The 21,701-nt window shown below is 31.5% G+C and overlaps 1 protein-coding gene across 22 annotated transcripts in view; it reads right to left on the bottom strand.

The window, feature by feature from the left end:
* LOC127068236 (polypyrimidine tract-binding protein 1) overlaps window positions 1-21,701 on the bottom strand; it is a 390,025-nt gene that overhangs the window by 4,543 nt on the left and 363,781 nt on the right. For 20 of the 22 annotated variants that reach the window (XM_051004116.1, XM_051004120.1, XM_051004128.1 and 17 more), the window contains 5 exons: window positions 19,034-19,085; window positions 12,300-12,358; window positions 6,810-7,038; window positions 5,191-5,408; window positions 2,442-2,475 (listed from right to left, as the gene is read on the bottom strand). In XM_051004116.1, coding sequence (XP_050860073.1) covers window positions 2,442-2,475; window positions 5,191-5,408; window positions 6,810-7,038; window positions 12,300-12,358; window positions 19,034-19,085 — 592 coding nt within the window. The remainder of the gene's footprint in view (window positions 1-2,441; window positions 2,476-5,190; window positions 5,409-6,809; window positions 7,039-12,299; window positions 12,359-19,033; window positions 19,086-21,701) is intronic. The other 2 variants (XM_051004109.1, XR_007782879.1) reach the window with 2 other exon arrangements.

Below are 21,701 nucleotides of genomic sequence, written 5' to 3'. Positions count from 1 at the left end.
CTATATATATATTTCTTTTTTATTATTATTATTTCTGTTTTTTATTTTATTTTATATTTTCTTTTCTTTTCTTATCCTTTCTTTTCTTTCTTTCTTTCTTTCTTTCTTTCTTAAAAAGAGACAGCATCTAAGGATCGCCAAGAAGATGAAACGGGATAAAAAATATTGTTCGATCGAAAACCAGGATATACGATCAGACTAAGATTTGGGACATGCAAGAAGAGAGGCAAACGACTCGAGTATAATCTTACGCTAGGTAAATACATATGTATATTCCCGATGTATATAAAGAGAGAGAGAGAGCAAGAGCAAGAGATAGAGCAAGAGAGAGAGAGAGAGAGAGAGATAGAGAGAGAGACATTTATTCGGAGAGTTTAGTTCAAGCAGCAAACGATCGGAAATAATTTGTACGGAAAATATGGTATTTGGAAAAATATGTTGCTTTTCGTAGAGTATATGAAAAAGCGAAGAGAAAGATAGAGAGAGAAATGAAAAGAGAGAAATGGAGAGAGAGAGAGAGAGAGAGAGAGAGAGAGAGAGAGAGAGAGAGAGAGAGAGAGAGAGAGAGAGAGGAAAGGATCGATCGTTGGACGATCCATGAAATTGATCAAAAACGAAAGCGTAAGAATTAAATCAAGAGTCGTATACCTCGAGAGGAGTGTTCTGTTTTATTTTAATATTTTTATTTATTTACTTATTTTTGTTGTGGTTATTATTATTATTATTATTATTATTATTATTATTTTTCATTTTTTTAATTCTTTTTTTTTCTATGGAATTACGTAAAAAAAGCGAAAGCTTATGTAATAGTAAAAAAAGGGGAATGGAGAACTGATGGTATTAATAATAAAATATCGAATGTGGAAATTATTTTAGAGAAGAGATGCTTTGTAATAGTAAAGAAGATTATAGAGAAAACGTAAAATCGGTCAATGAATCGGTGTGAGAATGATGAACGATATGTAGTGATGATGATGAATAAGAATATATATATATATATATGTGTGTGTATATATATATATATATACACATATACATATATAGAGGTAGCAATAAAATTTATTTTTGAATGAAATGAAAGAAAAATATTCGGAGGAGAGTTACAGATTAAAAAAGAAAAGAAAATAAAAAATAAAATAAACCATAAAAAAGAATGTTAACAATAAGAAATGTGAATTTGTGAATATGTTTACTTTGGCGAGAAAATTAAGAGAGAAAGAGAATAAAAAAAAAAAAAAAGAAAAAGAAAAAAAGAAATAAATAAAATAAAAACAGAAAGAAAGAAAGAAAGGAAGAAAGATAGAGAAAAGTAAAGAAAAGAAAAGAAATGAAAAGAAAAGAAAGACACAACGTACGAATGTGTTGAAAGGAAGAGAGATAAAAAAAAATTGTAATTAAAAAAAGAAAAAAATTAAGTAAATAAAATAGGAGAAAATAATAAATAATAAGTAAAGAAAAAAGTGAAAAGTAAAAATCTATGTGTGTATATAGTATATGTATATATATATATATATACACATACATATATATACATATATATAATATAAATTTTTGGTTTATTATTTAAGATAATACATGACCGAAACGTGACGATAATTATTTGTTATTAAAAATCAAAACTATTTCCTTTCTTTTCTTTTCCTTTTCTTGTTCTCTTTTTTTTGTTTCTTTTTTGTAATTTTTAACTTTCTCTTTTTCTTTTCTCGACGTCTGTGTGTCGGTGTTGTCCAGTATGTTGCACACGTACGCATGTAGTAATTGCGACGCGAAAAATCGAGAGAGAAATAGAGATAGATAGATAGATAGATAGATAGATAGATAGATAGACAGATAGAAAGATAGAGAGTGAGAGTGAGAATGAAAGAGAGAGAAAGATAGACAGATAAATAGATAAATATAGAATAGATATAGATAGATAGATAGATAGATAGATAGATAGATAGATAGATAATAAGATCGTCGAGAAAGGAATTCGGAAAAGTACGAAAAAAAAAGAAAAAAGAAAACGCGAGAGCGAGAAACGTGTGAGTGTTGGACGGTCTCGCGTAAGTGTTGGACACGTTTATGTGCGTGTACGTGTGTGTTTTATAAGTATAAGTATAAGTGTATGTGTATACAATAAAATATATAAATATAAATTTATTATATTTTATTTATTTCAAATATATATATATATATTTGAAACACACACACACACATATACACATATATCTGATGACAATGTATAAATATGTGCGTGTATGTGTAATAATAATCGATGTATGTATGTGAAAAATCAGTATATTATTTTTTCGTGTCGATCTTCGTGTCTCTAATGTATGTTGTATTTGTACGTGCGTTTTGTGTGCTTGTACATGTACCTGTATGTGTGTTTACGTGTGTGTTGTAAATATAATAATTAATAATGTAATATAATTAATAATATAAATGTGGAGACGTACCAAACAGGGTAAAGAGAGCGTCAGGCGTGACCATCTACACAGAGAACAGACAGAGTCCAGTCAGTAGTCAGCGAGTATAATAGGATTCAATGTAATAGTGTTGGCACGCGCGCACAAGTTTCGCGATCTTTTTCTTCTTCTGCTTTTTCTCTTTTTCTTTGTCTTTATCTTTTTCTTAATCTCTTTTCCTTTTCTCTTTTTTCTTTTCTCTTTCTTTTTTTTTTTCGTCGTCGTCGTCGTCGTCGTTTTTTGTTTGTTTGTTTATTTGTTTGTTTATTTATTTATTTATTTTTTCGTCACAAACACTCTTCTCTTCTCGTCTTTGCTTGCCGGTGTGTATACATATTATTTTATGTCTTTGCGTTATTTTTTTTCTTTTTTGTTTTTCTCTCTCTTTTTTTTTTTACTTTTTTTTTTTTTTTTTTCTTTTCGTTTCACCGTTTTACATTACTTCGGTTACAAATATTTCATTTTTCGTCGGACGATCGAAAAGAAAAAAAAGGATCAAAAAACGCGACGAAATGTAAAAGTCTTCTCCTCGTAACTGTTTCCCCTCTTTTTTCTCTCTTTTATTCATTTCTTATTCTTTTTTTTTTTGGAATCGTTTCTTCTTTTCTTTCTCTTTTTTGTCGTTTTTTTATTTTTTTTGTTGTTGTTAAACTCGAAAATAAATTGATTCTTGTGATGGTAAATCTTCCGGGGCGGGAAGTGACAAGAGAGAAAGATAGAAAGAGACAGAAGAAGAGACAGTAGGGAGACAGAAACAGAATAAGAGAGAAAGAGAGAAAGAGAGAGAGAGAAAGAGAGTGAGAGAGAAATAGAGAGAGAAAGAGAGAGAGAGAGAGAGAGAGAGAGAGAGACGGTCGTCGAATCGGGAAGCTTGTGCGCGGTAACAACGATAGTAGTACACATAGTTATAGTATAGTAGTGACAAGTTGCAGCTGCGAAAGTGTAACGTCGACACACAATTTTATTATCGGGGCACCCTTCATTTTTTAATTTATTTCTTCTCGTTCTTTTCCTCTTTTTTCCGAACAAAGACGAAAAACAAAAAAAAAAAAAGAAAAAATAAAAGAAAACCGTGGAAGTTCGACGGGGTGTCGAAATTACACGTTCAATGTGATCTTCGTTCGTTCATTCGTTCGTTCATTCATTCGTTCATATATATATTTTTTTCTTTGGTTTTTCTTTCTTTCTTTCTTTTTTTTTTTTTTTTTTTTTTTTAATATTTCCCATGAGACAAAGGGTGCCCCATATATTTAGAAGTAACGTCGTGTGGACGACGTTAAACGAATTAATTAGGGTTGAGGTTCGGTGATATAGGCGTAGAGAGGGGAGCGAGTCGTATGATAAACGTATGTTTTGAAAATGAAAGGGGTCAAGGGTTACGTAAAGGTAAACAGGGGGTAAGGTAGGGTTGAAGGTGCAAGAGAGGTTTGTAGTAAGAGGTTTTCTTAAAGGGGTAGTGTGTATAATAAGGGGGAGGGGGTGGTTTTCTCAGGTTGCTGGCGCAAAAAGAGAGTAACATACGCATCGATTCGATTTTTCCGTCGACTTTTCGAAAGAGAAAAGAATAAAAAAAAAAAAAAGAAAAAGGCAAGAACATATTGCATTATTTGTTAATGAGTTGTTCGTGTAATATTTTTTATTTGAACAATTAAAATATTCGTCGAGGAAAGCACGAGTCGAGGGAGTTGAGAGAAAATTGCAGGGTTTGCCTACATAGCACTACGTTCATTTTTATAATTTATTTAATATATATATATATGTGTGTGTGTGTATATATATATATATTTTATGTATCAAGAAAAAAAAAGCAAAGTTTAAGTATTACGAACACTGAGAGAATTAGATCTCTGGTTTTCCGATGAATGTAGTAATAAGACTCAAGAGAGATGGAAGATGCATCTTGTGGTTAACAGAGAGAGAGAGAGAGAGAGAGAGAGTGAGAGATAAAGAGAGAGACAGACAGATAGAGCATGTCTAGAGCTCGTTCATAGAAAGAGATAGAGAGAGAGAGAGAGAGATAGAAAGAAAGAGAGAGAAAGAGAAAAGACGATTACGTTCGAAGGAACATAATATACAAGTATACATATACATTATACATACATAAGAGGATAAAATATATCCTTTAACATATTAGTTGCATACAAAACGTTAATCGACAGATAACTCTATTCTCGGTTCATTCTACTTCTCTCAGTGTTCGAATCAAGTTCTAACCTACTTAAAAAGAAAGGAAAGTGTACTGATAAATACACTTGTTAGAAGATATTATTCAAAGTTTATCTCGATCTAAAATATTGTCTAATAATAATATGCTCGAACGAATAAAACTATTGTTGAACGATGTTAGAGAGAATCTCTAATCTATGCAGTTTTGATAGAAACGTCTTTTCGTAAAATTGATTCAACGTGTTATAAAGAAGGCAGTGTTTCGTTATAAACGAAAAAAAAAAAAAAAGAAAAAAAAAGAAAAAAAAAATAAATAAATAGAAATACATGTATAAATATGCAATAATAATAATAATAGATTGTCAGCTCGAAAAATCGAACGATTCAAATATATCGTTGAAAAATAAATAGAATATTTTTTTTTCCTTTATTTTGTTTCTTTCTTTCTTTTTTTTTTTTTTTTTTTTTTTTTTTTAAATATATATATATATTGCGTCCTCCTTCCTCGTAGTTAGATGGAAAAAAATGTCTTCGGAAGAAGACACCATAGATTTCGAGGACGCCATAAACTTACCTCCTCGTTGAGATTGCTAACGAGCAATACTGCTGAGGATTGTCCACCTCCTGGCACGCGTACTCCAAGAGCACCAGCTCCAAGAGGAAAACCACCAAGACCTCCGAGACCTCCGGTCGGTGGGACTCCGTTATAAGGGCCTGCCAAGGGCGATGGTAGGCCGTGCATAGCCGCAAAGGGCGTTGGCAAAACACCCGGTGCTCCTGCAATAGACTCTACTTCAAGAAAGTCAAAAATTAATTATTAATAATCTCATTTTGGTCCACCCTAAAAAGAATTATTAAAGAAAAATTAGAGAAAGAAAGAGAGAGAGAGAGCAATATTTGATAAAACATGTGTAATTAATAAAATTGGAAAGAAAAAAGTATAAGTAAAATTCATGTATACTCATTTCCAAAAAATATATAACTTCATAGAAAATTAACGATCCAATTGTCGTCGTACGAATTTGGAGTATTATCTTCTTCTTTTTCTTCTTTCTTTAATCTTCATCAACAAAACGATATTGTTACTATATAGTATTTTTTATTCTTAGATTTTTATTATTCTTATTATTCATATTCAGATTTTGTTTCGAAAGAAATGCAAAAGCTTTTACGTGTCCTCGTAAAATTTCATTTTTTTAATAATAAATAAATTGGTACAATATTGCAGGGGAAGGAAAAAAAGAATGGGGGAGACTTTTACCTACCTACTTTCGTATCGCAATTTCGAATGATAATGTACGAATAAGAGAAAAAAAAATAATAGAAAAAAAAATAACAAAAAGAAAATAAATAAATAAATAAAAAAGATAAAATTTGCCCTATCTTTCGGTCAACCGACGTAAAAAAAAAAAATGTTCTCTGTTTTTTTTTTCGTTTCGTTTTCTTTTTTTTTCCCTTCCCTTTTATTTTTATTTTCTTTCTTTTTTTTTCTCCTTTTGCTTTCTTTATTAAATCAGTCGGTACCTCTAAAAAATACAAGCACTGATAACGAGATCTCGTATCGCGGTTCGTTCGGCTCGAATTTCAAGCGGATTTCGCGTTTCGTTAATGACAATAGGCAGCGCGGCATCGGAGTGGTGGACGCAAAAAGGGGTGTAAGGGGAAGGGTGCAGAGGGTGAAGAGAAAGAAGAGCGAGAGAATAAGTTCCTGCTTTATAAAATCGGATATAATATTCGATACACGCCAACGTATTTGGTCGAGGGATTGAAGTTGAAGAAATATGTGAAATAAAAGATTAAAAAAAAGAACCTAACAATGACAATGATGATGATAATGATGATGATAATAATAATGATAATGATGATGAAAAATCGATCGATCGTTCATTTTGTATTTTATACAACGTATAAAAATAAATAAAATTATAAATAAAAAGAAATAAAAATACAGAAACGAGTATTTATCAGTCAAGAAAAAAAAAAAAAAGAATACACGAGTATTGAAGTGATGAGATAGAAATACGATACATATGATGAAATTTCGAAAAAAATTGTTGTCAGGTATAATATATTGGATTTAATTTTGACGATAGAAAAAAGAAACAAGAAAAAGAAATGGATACACCTAAGAAATTATATATATATATATATATATATATATATATATATATATATATATATTTTGAAACTCACCGGGTATTCTAGCACGTGGTTGTGATCCAGCACCCATCAGTATTTGTGGCAATAATTCACCGCCCAAGGCCAAGGATGCAGCATCGATATTCGCATCTCCAGTAGGAAGGTTTGGATTTGTGTAATCTCTCGACTTATCGTTGTTGTATTTCACGTTAAGATTTTGCATCTTGCTGTAGTCGATGCGTAACGTGCAGCAGGAATTATATATATTTTGTCCATCGAGTGACTGAAATTTAACATTAAATTTAAGAAACAAGAAAGAAAAGAAAGGAGAAAAAAAAAGGAAAAGAGTATTAAATGTTCGTCAATCTTATACCAAGAAATTATATATCGATTGATCAATAAAGATATAGAGGAATAGTAAAATTGAAGTAGGAAAGATAAAAAGAAAAAAAGAAAAAAAGAAAAAGCAGAAGTAGAAGTAGAAGTAGAAATAGAAGAAATAGAAATAGAAAAAACGACGAGAGAGGAGAAATCTGAAAAATCATCTCTCCCTCCCTCTCTCTCTCTCTCTCTCTCTCTCTCTCTCTCTCTCTTTCTATCTTTCTATTTTCTTTTTTCATTCTTTGCTTGCCCAATATTTTCCTTCCCTTTTCTTCATCTTATTTTCTTTAAATTCTGCAAGTGTCCAAACTATCGTTAGCTTTTATTCGTCGATCATTAAAATCGTGCGCATCGTTGGTTCGGTTATTACTCGAATGAGAGGAGAAGAGGAGAAAGAGGAAGAGGAGAAGAGGAGGATGAGGAGAGGAGGATGAGGAGGAGAAGAGGAGGAGAAGAGGAGGAGGAGACCACGCAAAATCCGTGCAGAATTATGATAGGCTTGACAGAGTGAAAGAGACTGGTAGGCGTACATATATGTGGTATATGAAAGTGAACGAGAGAGAGAGAGAGAGAGAGAGAGAGAGAGAGAGAGAGAGAGAGAGAAAGAGAGAAGCTGGAACGACGACCATCAACGGCAGCAACCACCAACGATGGTCAACGGCTGGCAGGATGGCTTTGAATACGGAATATGTATGTTGCCGATGTGATGCTATTGGTACGATCAAGGCCGTTGATCCAATCCATGCGTTATCCTGATTCATAAGCGTCGTTGCTGATGGTTCGACAGATGACGCGAAATCATCGTGTAAAGGGTATTCGTGAATAGCCTGATCAAATGTATCGGTCGAAATCGTTCGATAATAATTAATTCGAAATTTTGACAAATTTTTTCTTTTTTACGTCGCTCAGAGAATTAAAAAAAAGTAGATTTATGGGTTTATGGTCGGATTAAGAAAGCAATAGATATATATATGTATATATATATATATAGAGAGAGAGAGAGAGAGAAAGAAGAGAGAAAAGAAAAAGAAAAGAAAGAAAAAAGATCGACCTTCGATCGAATATCAAACAAGTGTATTTGTTTGTTTTTATTATATATTAATATAAAATGGATTAGATAAAAGCTGCGGATGATTTTACATTAACACGAAATATGTATGAACGAGAGGGGAAGGGAGATGGAGAAGGAGAATGTATCTACAAGGGATTATTTGTTTATCCCATGCATACATGACGCGTAGCAATGTGTTCATTGTTACATTGGAATCTAGTATGTATGCATATATACTTGATCGCACGTGCATAGTCTTGATAATACACTCTCACATTTACATGCACACATACATCTATATATATATATATATATACACATACATACACACAGCGTATGTACACTTGCATATACATATGTAAGTATATACACGTTTACTTGGCTTTTGCTATTTACACGGGCTAATGAATTTCGCACATAATTAGCCTGCCTCTAGTGAATCTAATCGAGTGTATGTTCCTTACTATATATTATATTATGGTCAAAGCTTTTGATAAATTTTCCCTTCTAAATCTTCAAAAGGATCCGATCTTTGAAGTCTCTGAAAAGTGATCTACGAAACATATATACATATACATACACACATACGTATGTATATATATATTTTTTTTTTGTTGTATTGAAGAATGAAGTCAAACGAAGGAGAACATTAAAATGATGGATTAAATGGAAATCACAGGTTCCTTTTGGAAGTGATGAGAATGGAAGACGATAAAAGCAAAAGAACGATAGAAGCTTCGACGTTGCAGTTGTCGTCGTAGTCGTCGTTGGTCGTTAAGTTAATCCAATTTATCTTGCGTACTTCACCAGGACGAGTAGAGCTAACTTAGCATTCAATCGAGTTTTAAGTAATAAAGAGAATATTTTTGAATTTCGTTGGACTATATCTACCCTCTCTTGGTTTCTCTCTTTCTTCTTTTTTTTTAACTTCTTTTCTATCTTTTTCCCAACAACCTCTCTTTCTCTCTCTCTCTCTCTCTCTCTCTCTCTCTCTGTATATATGTGTGTAAGAGAGAGAGAGAGAGAGAGAGAGAGAGAGAGAGAGAGAGAGAAATAGAAAAGGACAGAAACAGGGAGAGAAAAGAAATTCGATTACAAACGTTACCTTCGACAATACTACCACCATCACCACTATTACACTACTACACTACTACTACTATTATTACTATTACTACTACTACTACTACTACTACAATCAATCGCTTCGAAACAATCTATGTATCTATATATCTATCTATCTATCTATCTATTTTATTTATCTATCTATCTGTCTATTTTACTGGAAAGAACAGTCCTCGATCAACCAACGTCGACACGCTCCTTTCTCTCCATTTTATACTCCACAAAAAGCTTCTCTTTCTTTTTTCTTTTTTCTTTTTCTTTCTCTCTTTCTTCCTCTTTCACTCCTCTATGTTCCTCACTACTCACGGTTTTTCTTCAGAATAACGAATTGTACGATTTAATGTTTCGCCTAGTACTCACTCGACCGTCATATAAAACTCTTTAATACTTTCTCATATAAAACTCTTCATTATTTCATTTTACTTTATTTCTTTTCTTTCATCTTCCACCTTCTTTTTTTTTCTTCGAAAATTTCATTGTAATATTTTCAATAATCGTATTGCTTTTAAATGAAGAAAGAGAGAGAGAGAGAGAGAGAGAGAGAGAGAGAGAGAGAGAGAAGGTAGGTAATGTAATTAATGATAGAATCGGTGTATTTAAAATTTCATTAGAAATGGAATTTTTTTTCTTCTTTTTATTTTCTTTTTTCATGCACTCTTTCTTCAGGAAACATTAAAATATTTTCGATAACGTCACTGCTGTACGGTTATACATTGTAATAATTTCATTTCGATTTGATTAGAAAAAAAGAGAGAAAAAGATAATGAGAAAGAGAGAGAGAGAGAGAGAGAGAGAAAGAGAGAGAAATGCATATATATATATATATATATATATATATATATATACATATATTTCTTTTATAAAGAATATTACAGGATTTATGATGTAAAGTCGTTCTCCATATAGTTACATATTGTAATAATTTAACATCGAATTATAATTGGAATTAGAATGAAAAAAAGAAAAAAATTATAGAAATATTATTTCTTAATAGAAAATGTTAAAAATTTACGATACACGTTATTCTCCGGTTATACATTTTAAATAATTACATTTTAATTTGAATTATGGATAATAATGAATTATTTCTTTATACGAAATGATAGAAATTTTCAATTTTGTAGTACTGTAATTATTGATCAATGACGTCATTTGTATTATTTTTCTTCTACCCTTTTTTCGTTCACTTTTGTTTGTTTATTTTTATTTTTATTTCTTTGTTGTTGACGAGCTCGTTATTCTCATCGAGAAGGACAAAATTATCTCTCTATGTTTGTTGAGCAATGATGGTAAATAGGCACGTACACACACATACATTCATTTATATATATATATATATATATATATATGCACATATACTATGTTTCATTAACTTGTCCAACTGAGTTTTTATTGCTCATTATACGTCGGTCATTATGTCATTACGCGAAACATCAGCTCGGTTTGTTAAAATTCAGACGATTTTGCTAGCCCAAATTCACGTGAAATTAAAACGTTAGAAATTTCGTAAACGAAAAAAGACGATATAAAGAGAACTCGAAGGAGTATATATCCATATCCATGTGAAAAAGATAGAGAAAGAGAAAGAGAGAGAAAGAGAAAGAGAAAGAGAAAGAGACAGAAAGAAAGAAAATATTTCTCATTAACATTCGACTTTTCGTTCTATCATAAGTATCCGCGACTAAAAGTGCTTTAATTAATTAAGTTATAATTGGACTACAAGAATGCTAAGTATTTTCATTATTAAACATTGCTTTATGTAAGTGGGGAAGTCCCACTTTAAATTAGCTTTCAGTATTGAAACACAACGTTACTTCGTTCTGACTGAAAGGCTTTATACACACACACACACACACGCAAACGTACATTATATATATATATATATAATGCAGCAACATCGCGATGAAATGTAGCCGAAGTTAATAATTTTCTCTTTGAACGTCGTGCCGGATTTGTGAGCTCTTGAGCTCCGGTGACCGGGAAAACCGAATACTTTTGCGACAGTACAAAGTTGGTAGGTTCGCGCGCAAAGTAGATTAACTCTTGGAATCGACCGTCCATAGACCTCCATTTCATGCCGTTATACTAACACCAGTAGAGTCAGCTAGGTAGATAGATAGGTAGATAGATAGATAGATAGATAGATAGATAGATAGATAGGTAGGTAGGTAGGTAGGTAGGTAGGTAGGTAGGTAGGTAGGTAGGCAGACAAGCAAGCAAGCAAGCAAGCAGGTAGGATAGGTAGATAGGTATAGGTAGGGCTACTCGCGCATACATATACACAGATAGATAAAGAGAGACACGTATACTCAATGCTAGTTTAGTTTCAAAGAGGACAGACATGAACAGGGAGAGAGAGAGAAAGAGGAGAGAGTACAATGGTCGTAACAAAACGCACAACGAGCGAATTAATTTTCGCTTTGATCGCTTCCCAAAGGTTTCATTGTTAAGTCCTTATGAAGAGGGAGAGAGAGAGAGAGAGATGAGAGAAAATGTATGCACGAGAGATCTTGCTGCTTTTTTTTTTTACATTCATCGAAATTTATCATCTGCTTTGACATGATTTATTAATTAAAAATCGATTAATATCTTTCTAATATATATGTATATAAAGAAAAAAAAAAAGAGATTTTTTTTGCATCATTCTATCGCATTTACGAACGATTTGTGGACTAATTAAATTGTTCGGGATATAATGAAAAGTGAATATTGTTGCAACTGTGAATGCCTTCTTTTTTCTTTTTTTTTTTTTTTCTTATCGATAAATTCTTCACAATTTCGCAGAATATTTCTCTTGCAGAATATTTGTACGAATGAATAATAATTATTGGTAGAAAAGAGAAAGAGAGAGAGAGAGAGAGAGAGAAAGAGAGCAAAAGAAAGTGAGATAGAGACATAGAGAATAAAAGAGAGAGATAGATAGAGATTAAAAGAGAGAAAGAGAGAGAATAAAAAAAAAGAAAAAGAAGAAAAGTCGATTGGATACTTACGAATTTAGCGGTTTGTGCAGAGACCATGTCTGCATACTGTATTAGAGCCTGGAAGGAACCTGAAACAGAAAGAAAAAAAGAAAGAGAATGAGAAAGAGAGACCGAGAGAATAGGTGAATGAATAAAAAAGAAGAGAGAGAGAGAGAGAAAGAAAGAAAGAAAAAAGAGACGAAGAAGACACATAGAGAGAAAGAGAGAGAGAGAGAGAGAGACAGAGATGAATCGATAGTAGAAATGTTCATCTTGGTTAGAACGATTAGAAAAACCTTATTATATGTATTAACATGTTTTCATTGTATTACTTTGGCTCTCATTAGTATCTTCATTACGTTTCGTTAGATATACATATATGCATAGAAAGAAAGGGAGAAAGAGAGAGAGAGAGAGAGAGAGAGACATACACCATGTACATGTTATATATATATACACATACATACAAATACAGTATACGTTATATATACGTACGGATAGAACATCCGACGTTTCTCTCTTCGAAAGGAGCAAAAACGATGAAAAGGAGGATTGATTTACTCGTGCATATATATATATATATATATATATATATATATATATATACACACATACATACATTGTGTTGTTAATTGTAACGTTAGATCTCTTGTATTTACCCTTCCTATTTTATAGAATATCACATTCTAAAGCATTTCTCGTGTTACGGTATTAAGCAAAGACGATTGAGAAAGGAATTACAACTTTACGCTTTACGTTACCATAAATGGGATCAAAGTTCGTTCGGAAAAATCTCCCTGCGAGATCCTTTCTTTTTTTTCCCTTTTTTTTCTTTTTTACTATCGCTACTACTCGATAGTACTACTGTTAACTTATTAAATTACTATTATTAATACTCGACCGACTAATACTATACTCTCTTATATTACTTACAAAGGTTCCTATTAACACTGTAATTTTCGTTGTTAGAATATCGAATAATGTTAAAAATGTACTGTTAAAATTATAAACAAAAGATTTTACAATGTAAAATATATATATATATATATTAGGGTATTATTGTTTTCAAAGCTTATATTATTTTTTCCTCTACGATCATCATTAGAGAATTCTTTAAAAGGAAACGACAATATTTTGTTTCAGGAAGTAAATAATCTATCATTAAAAATATTTATCAAAAGGCATTCTATATTATCTTTGTTAAAACTAAAAGGATACAACATATTCTTTATCAAGATAAAAAAAAAAAAATATTAGTAGAGATAACGAAATCGAAAAAAGTTCGATGGTATAACGAAGCCAACACGAGCTCTCTATTAGATTTTCGATCCACGTTGTTGTAGATCCTTCGTAAGAAAAAAAAAAAAAAAAAAAGAGAGAAAATAAAATAGATAAAAAACAAACATCCATTAAAAATAAAAAGAATGAAGTTCAAAATCTATCGGAAATCAAAAGACGAAGAAGGAGAATGAAAAAGAGAGAGAGAGAGAGAAAGAGAGATTTAACGATGAAAGGATTAAAAAGAGCTTGTACCTAGCCAATTGTAAAATCCACCTGATCGAAAGATCGATTCTCGAATATTAAACGAACAACGAGATACGAATGTTTGAAAAATACTTGTTAAAGTCGAGACTACTAGGGGATTTCTTTCTAGAGATTTACGAATGTGGTTACATATAGATTCAACTATGAAAATCAATACTATCTCCTATATATATATATCGTCAAAAAATTCTGTATGTGTGTGTGTGTGTGTGTGTGCATGATGAAACTATACATCTTTTTTTTATTTTATTTTATTTATTTATAAAATATATAAATATATGTATATAAAGTGTATAAAGTAAATTATACGAATGAAAACATTTCATTCCTATCGATCATACATTGTATAACAAAACAAATCGTAGATGTAAGAAATGAAAAGAAAAAAAAAAAGAACAAACAAAAAAGAAAGAAATTTTACAAAAAATCATTACTATCGTATCAACGTCAGTGATCTTGAAATATATATTTCGAAAGAAAGAAAAGAAGAAAAAAAAGAAAAAAACATCAATTAACCATCGATCGATCATAAAAAATGTAAAGAGTGAAACGCGACTGTAACTAAAAATAGTTGAAAAAAGATCTCGTTTGAAATTAGTATTTTGATTGTGTAAGGCTAAGAGAGGTAGGTAGAGAGGTAGAGAGGTAGGTAGGGAGGGAGGGAGGGACGAAGGACGAGGTTAGATAATATGGCACGTGATATTCATTCGTACCGGTGATTTCGTTGCGAAGAGACGTGTCCCGAGCTTTAACGGGGAATTTATTATATCGTTATTTCTACTGCTTTTGCTTCGTTTATAAGAAAGAGAGAGAGAGAAATACATACGTAAGTACATATATATATATATATATATATATATATATACACATGTGTATACATTACGTCTACATACACATAACATACACACATATATACACAAAAATATATCTGTATACACACATATACAATATAGGAAGTGGGACTACGGTCGGAATAGAGAAAAGAGAGTTAAACGCGCTTACACAATATGATACGCCAAACCAACGAGGGGGAGGATAAAGAAGGGGTAAAAGAGGGAGAAAGAGGAGGAGGAGGAGGAGGAGGAAGAGGAGGACGCCTTTCCCCGCCTGTATTATTCCATTAACAGTGCACGAATGATATGGAACAAAGTTTTAGCCGGCGGCGACGTTATTTAATTTTCGAACGTGCTTACACAAAAGCTCGGATCCATTCACGAATGCGCTTTAAATGAAATGAAAAATGCGAGATTCCGTTCTCTTTTCTCTTTTTCTCTTCCCCCCCCCCTCTCTCTCTCTCTCTCTCTCTTTCTATTTCTTTATTTCTTTCTTTCTTTTACCTTTACCATAGAATATTACCGACTTTAAACCCCTCGAGCACATACGCGTGTAATATAAAGTTTAACGAGAGGAAAAAATTTGTTTCGTAAAATCAGTTGTCCCTTTTGCCTATTTACTCGACCATTTTGTTTTCTCTTTCTTTTTTCTTTATCTTTCTGTTTCTGTTTCTCTCTTTTCTTTCTCTCTCTCTCTCTCTCTCTCTCTCTCTCTCTTTTTTTTTCTTTCTGATAGAATGTAAAAATAAAGAAAACATTCGATAGTATCGTTAAGTAAATTTAACGGTGACGTATACGTTTTTATTTTGACGTTACAATTTGTACTATGGTGATAGCTCGGAACCATAAATGTGAAAAACAAACATAAATATGGACAGTATGATCACGAAATATAACTTTTGTTTGAAACCATCAGAATGAATAACGATCTATTTCATGGTGGTGTCCACGTTATATCTATCGTTTAGCTTTTTTTTCTCCTGCTTCATCTGAACAATGAATTTTTCGATAGATACAAAAAGAGAGAAAGAGAGAGAGAAAGAGAGAGAGAGAGAGAGAGAGAGAGAGAGAGAGAGAGAGAGAGAGAGAGAGAAGATAAATGAATAGTCAATAATGACACGAATATTTTCATTTTTCATCCTTTAACCATTTCTCTTGCATGCCAAAGAGTAAGAGAGAGAGAGAGAGGAAGAGAGAAACGATGGAATTTTGAAAATACCACGAATTATAGCCCGGAAATTGGAATAGCAATGAAAACAAAATTTTCAAAGAAATTTCTACGAAGCTTCAAATTATCGGGGTATCGATATTTGCGGAATAGAGTAGGTTGACTATGAAACAAATTCATTTTGTTTTTATTTCTATTTTTTTTTGTATTTCATATTTTTATCTTTTTTTTTTTTTGAATTTCATGACCAATCGCATACAAGATTTCACGAAAACTATCGATAACGAGGATCAAATGTCACGCCTTCTATGGTTTCTATGTATCCCTTTTTGTATATACACACACATTATATATATATATATATACATACATACATATATACACACGTATATATGTATGTATGTATGTATAGGTATAGACAACTTTATATACATAGACACAAACATGATATACATATATACACACATATATATATACACACGTATATGTCTATATGTGTTGTATATCTATAGTGGTATTCAGCAGAATTTTGCGATAAACTTTATAGAGGGACGATGTTAAATCGACCATTCGAAAAATTTCATTTCACGGTATATGGCCGATGTAAAAGCTTTTGCATTCGCACGATCGACCCTATCGATATATCTCGAACGATCATGGACCATCGTCGTTATTAAATGTTTTGCAATGTCGAAGGAGAGAATATAACACGCTCCGAGATACATTGATAAGCATGATCGTACGAGTAACGTCAAACTTACTAAACGTTGATATTTTATTTTTCAATAAACAATAACAATAACAAGTATCATCCCGTTATATCAAGAATCGTCAAGATCATTATTAATATCAGTTGCTTATACTTCAAAATTTTTACAAAAAAAAAGAAAAAAAGAAAAAGAAAAAGAAAATTGAAAGAGAAAGTACAAAATATAGAAAAAAAGAAAAAAAAAAAAGAACAAAGTATACCGACGAAAACGTTTCATACCGTTATTTAAATCATTAATTACTATAATAGAATAATTATTTCTCTCGAATGAGAAGAAGAAGCTTTGATTATATAGTTCCACAAATTTTCTTTTCTTTCGTACTTTCATCGCTCGTACGTTCACTCGAGAGTTATTTTATCGAAAATTGAGAGAAAGAGATAGACAGATAGATGGAAATAGAGATAGAGAAATAGACACACACACACACAGAGAAAGAGAAAAATAGAAGAGAACAACACTCTTGGTCTCGGCTACGTCACACGCATGAATTCGTAGAGAACATTCTACGGATGCAGTTCCGAAAGCCCTCTTTTCCGTCTCGCACCGATTTTCAACATGTTGAGAGAGATATGGTCGCTTGAACTATCCATATTTTCTCTTTCATCTATTTCTATCCCTCTTTCTCTGGTTCTATCTTTTTCTTTTTTTATCTCGTATACTACGGACTCAGACTTTTTTCACGCCTATGTTGCTAATGGAAAAACCTGACGGGCAAGAATATTAACTTTTACGTATTCCTACGTAACTCGATAATAACGTGATTTCATACTATACTCTCGTTCTCTTTCTATCTCTTTCTTTTTCTACGTCTGTCTGTCTGTCTGTCTGTCTGTCTGTCTGTCTCTCTTTATTTTTCTCTCTCTCTTTCGTACGTTGATTCAGATAAAAAATCGAATTGAGTTCTATTCCTAGTTTTGTTCCTCTTCTTTTGCTTCTTCTTCTTTATTTTTCTTTCTTTTCCTTTTTCCTCTTCCTTTTGTTTTTTTTTTATGTCACTTTATCAACAAATAGAATTCACATGTCCGATGGAAGATGTAAAAAAATGTTACTAGTATACGGATATACTGCAAAATTTCTAATTTCCCGTACGTTTAATTGTCTCGTTATTAACTATTGTTCGTTGTATCACAAATTTACGAGTGAACGATTTATTTGAGGGGAAACAAAAAAAAAAAAAAGTTATTCGAATACGTAGGGAAATGTAAAAATTTATTTCTCGTTCATTAATTTTTTTCGTTTGCCAAAAAAGACACGTTTGTTAATTTTTATTTGAAGAAAGTTTGTCCGAATACGTGGAATATGAAAATTGTTTCTGTTAGTGAAAAAAAAAAAAAAAAATAAAAAAATAAAAAAAAAAGGAAAAGAAAAAAGAGAGAGAGAGAGAGAGAGAGAGAGAAGGAAAACAATTTCCTCCTTTGTAAATTACTATTAGTTATGCCACATTTATAAATTTAATTTATAAAATGTCTGTCTGAATACAAAGAAGTAGGAATATTCTTTCTCTTTTTTAATTTCCTTCTTATAAATTATTATAAAGTCACATGGCACATTTATAAATTTAATCTACAAAATGTCCATCTGAAATACGTAGGAGAAATATGAAAATTCTTTCCTTCCTTTATAAATTTCTCTTTAGGAATTATTACTTTTAACGTAGCATAACATATTAATAAATAAGTAAAAACGGTTAAAAAAAATTAGCTCAACGCGAAGATTATGAAAAAATTCATTTCGTATGGAGAACAAAAATATTACATCGAACGAACAAACGAATGAACGAATGAACGAACGAACGAACGAATGAACGAACGAATGAGCAAACAAACAAACGAACGAACAAACAATTAATCAATAATCAATCTATCGATTGATTAATTAATTAATGAGAAATAATAATTAATTTTCTCGATTGATCGATCAAGTAGAAACAACTTCATTAATTATCTCGGTTTACAATAATTCTCTCTCTATACAAAATTAAAGTAAATCTCGAATGAAAATCTCTTGTACGTTTCTATCTTTTGTAAATATCAAAAATATATTTTATATAGTAGAGACGAGAGAAAGATACGTGGTACGTAGAGAGAGATAGAAAGAGACTTGGAAAAAAAAATTCTTGGAAATTGTTTAAAAGAAAGAGAGAAAGAGAAAGAGAGGTCGATAGCAAACGAGAGAACGGACGAAAGCTGTAACGGTGTCGAGAGCGCTCGTCGTATAGACGACGAGAAGTGCAAAGTAGTAAAGTGCCGTCGCGTGTCAGCCGTGTAAGAGGCCAAAGTGCATGTATGTACGAGGTGCACATTCAATACACATAGAATATACACCCTCCCGCATATAGGTACACAAACGTATATACGTATATATATATGTATGTATATGTATGTATGTACATATACATGATGCTCCTTCTCTCTATGCTATTGTACGTATAGATAACGCAACACTTACTGTTCTTCGTGAAGGTGACGATCTTCAAGACCTTTCCGAAACGTGTGAATATCTGTAAAATAATAAAACAAATCTGTTATTATTCTTGATCCATGAATTTGTAAAATAATGAATATAGAACGCGTGGAAAAATTACTCGTAAAAGAAAGTAATGTTGATTTTGGAAAAAAAGAAAAATAATCGTCTTTAACTTCATCTATCTATACACACACACACGCATATATATATATGTTTTATATTATTATGTTGGTAAAATAGTTTCTAGTAAAATAGTATCGAGATTAATAATATTTATATAGATTATTACGAGAGAACGACGAACGACGTTGTAGAATAATATTTCGTTTAGTTGAATTCTAAGTGGTATATGATATAGTCGAGAAAATTGGGGTAATTTGAAGTTTCGATTTAAGAAAATTTTCTATCACTGACGTTAATCATTCGTCATCGTTACCATTATCGTTACCATTATCATTATCATTATCATTATCATTATCATTATCATTATCATTATCATTATCATTATCATTATTTGTACGATTGGAAAAATAGAAAGAAAGAAAGAGAAAAATGGAAATAAAAGAACAAATTTGCTGACACATCGTTTCAATTATCAAAGAGGTACTTAACGAATATAATTATTATTATCATTATCATTATCATTATTTCGTTATCATCGTCGTTATCACTGGCGCCTATATTATTATTTATGTAATAAAATTATACACGCAATAAAAAAAGAAGAGATAAGAAAAGAAAAAAAAAAGAGAGAAAATTAGGGAAAGAAATAAAAAATAGATGATCGAGATAATAAGAATGATCAAAATAGATATTTACGAACTATGAATTATAATTACAAATTATATATTATTAACAAGCTACGATCTGTTTGTTAAACAGGAGTAAGTAAAGGACAAGGACAGTTTGTTTGTGTGTTTCTATGTATGAGAGAGTGATCGAGAGAAAGACAGAGCTAGTGTATGGTCGAATGCGCACGATGATGTCGCGTACGCGTCGATGGGGGTTCACCGATCGAATTAATGTCACGAATGCAAATATTTGAGCCATTCGCCGTTTCCAACGTTCATGTGTGACCGAGGCTAGTCGATCGTTATAAATCATCGGAGTTATGGGATTTTCGATTATTCACTTCTCGCCGTCTGTCCTCCGGCATGGAAACGACATAGAGCGATGTGATGTGTGTAGGTGCGTGTCTGTGTTGGTATACGTGCGTCATGCAAATTAATTAGCAGAAAATAACAGAAACGAATATGGCTTGGTATATATGGAAGAAGTAGGAGTAGAGAGAGAGAGAGAGAGAGAGAGAGAGAGAGAGAGAGAGAGAGAGAGAAAAGGGATGGAAAGAAAGAATATGGAAGAGAAAAAAAATGGAGATTTGATGAATATAATTCCAGTTCTTTCGACATTCGTTTGTCAAAATTCGTGAGAAAAGAAGAAAAATATTATATATATTTAAATATATAGAGTGGTCCATCGTGTAATGGTAATCGTGATTTTTTAATACACTTACTTTTGATAATTTGAGAAAAAGAAAAAAAAAATTAAAGTCACGAACATAAATTAGATATAACTTCTAGTCGCCAATAAATTACGTTAGTAATAATAATTATAATAATAATTATTTTTTTGTCGATAACAAAGCATGATCACTTTTTGACTTCGTTAATACTTTAAGTTATTAATTACGATTCGAGATAAATAGGTTTCAAATTTGCTTAAGCGTAATACTTCGGCATCGTTGGTAGTTCGTTAGAAATGTGAACGATAAACGAGAACTACATAAATATTATCGTTCGGTGTGGTTATTTAATTGAACCAGTATCTTTACGAGGACGAACTAATATCCCATAGTTGTAAAATATTTCGTTATTGTTACTAGCCATAAATAGTAATTTATCGAAGAGCATAACTCTCTCTCTCTCTCTCTCTCTGTTGTAAGAGCTAGAGAATTCAATTTGAATACTGCTTGAACTAGTATATGTTATTGCCATTTGTTTGCTATTTACACCCCTTGTTTCTAGTGAACACCCTCGATAACAAAGAATTGCGCTTTAATAAAAACAAAAACAAAGAGGAACCGATGGTTACGATTAGAAAAAATACAAAAGTAAACAAAAAAATAAAAAATCGAAATAACCTCGCTATTTTATTAAAAAAGAAAAAAGAAATTGTCCGATCGATTATTACTATTATTATCATTATTGTAATTTATTGCCGGATAGAAACTCTTCAATTTATAGATATATATGTAAGTATAATAATATAGATGTTATTATTATCTATTTAAAATATATGATATACACATACACGTGAACGCACACAAATAAAAAGTGTTTCCACTTTTTTCGAATTTTATATATATATATATATATATATATATGTATATAAATATATATATTTTTTTTATCTGTTCGTTTAATGCAAGCCAATAGTACTCGAGAATATAAATTCTTTATACAGATTCGACATCGATGAGTGACGCGTGCTGCCTGCTTCGTCGTATGGCATGCGTGTACGATATAAAATATTCGAGCAACGTTAAAACACGAAAAGAGTGGCACATTAATGGCTGGAGAATATGTATTCGTTTTCTATCTCTCTCTCTCTATATATATCTCTATCTCTATCTATCTATACATCTATCTAT

Source organism: Vespula vulgaris, chromosome 12 (assembly GCF_905475345.1).
Source record: "Vespula vulgaris chromosome 12, iyVesVulg1.1, whole genome shotgun sequence".
Taxonomy (NCBI): domain Eukaryota; kingdom Metazoa; phylum Arthropoda; class Insecta; order Hymenoptera; family Vespidae; genus Vespula; species Vespula vulgaris.
Note: the sequence above shows the minus strand (reverse complement) of the source record. Positions and strands in the feature narration are given on the sequence as shown.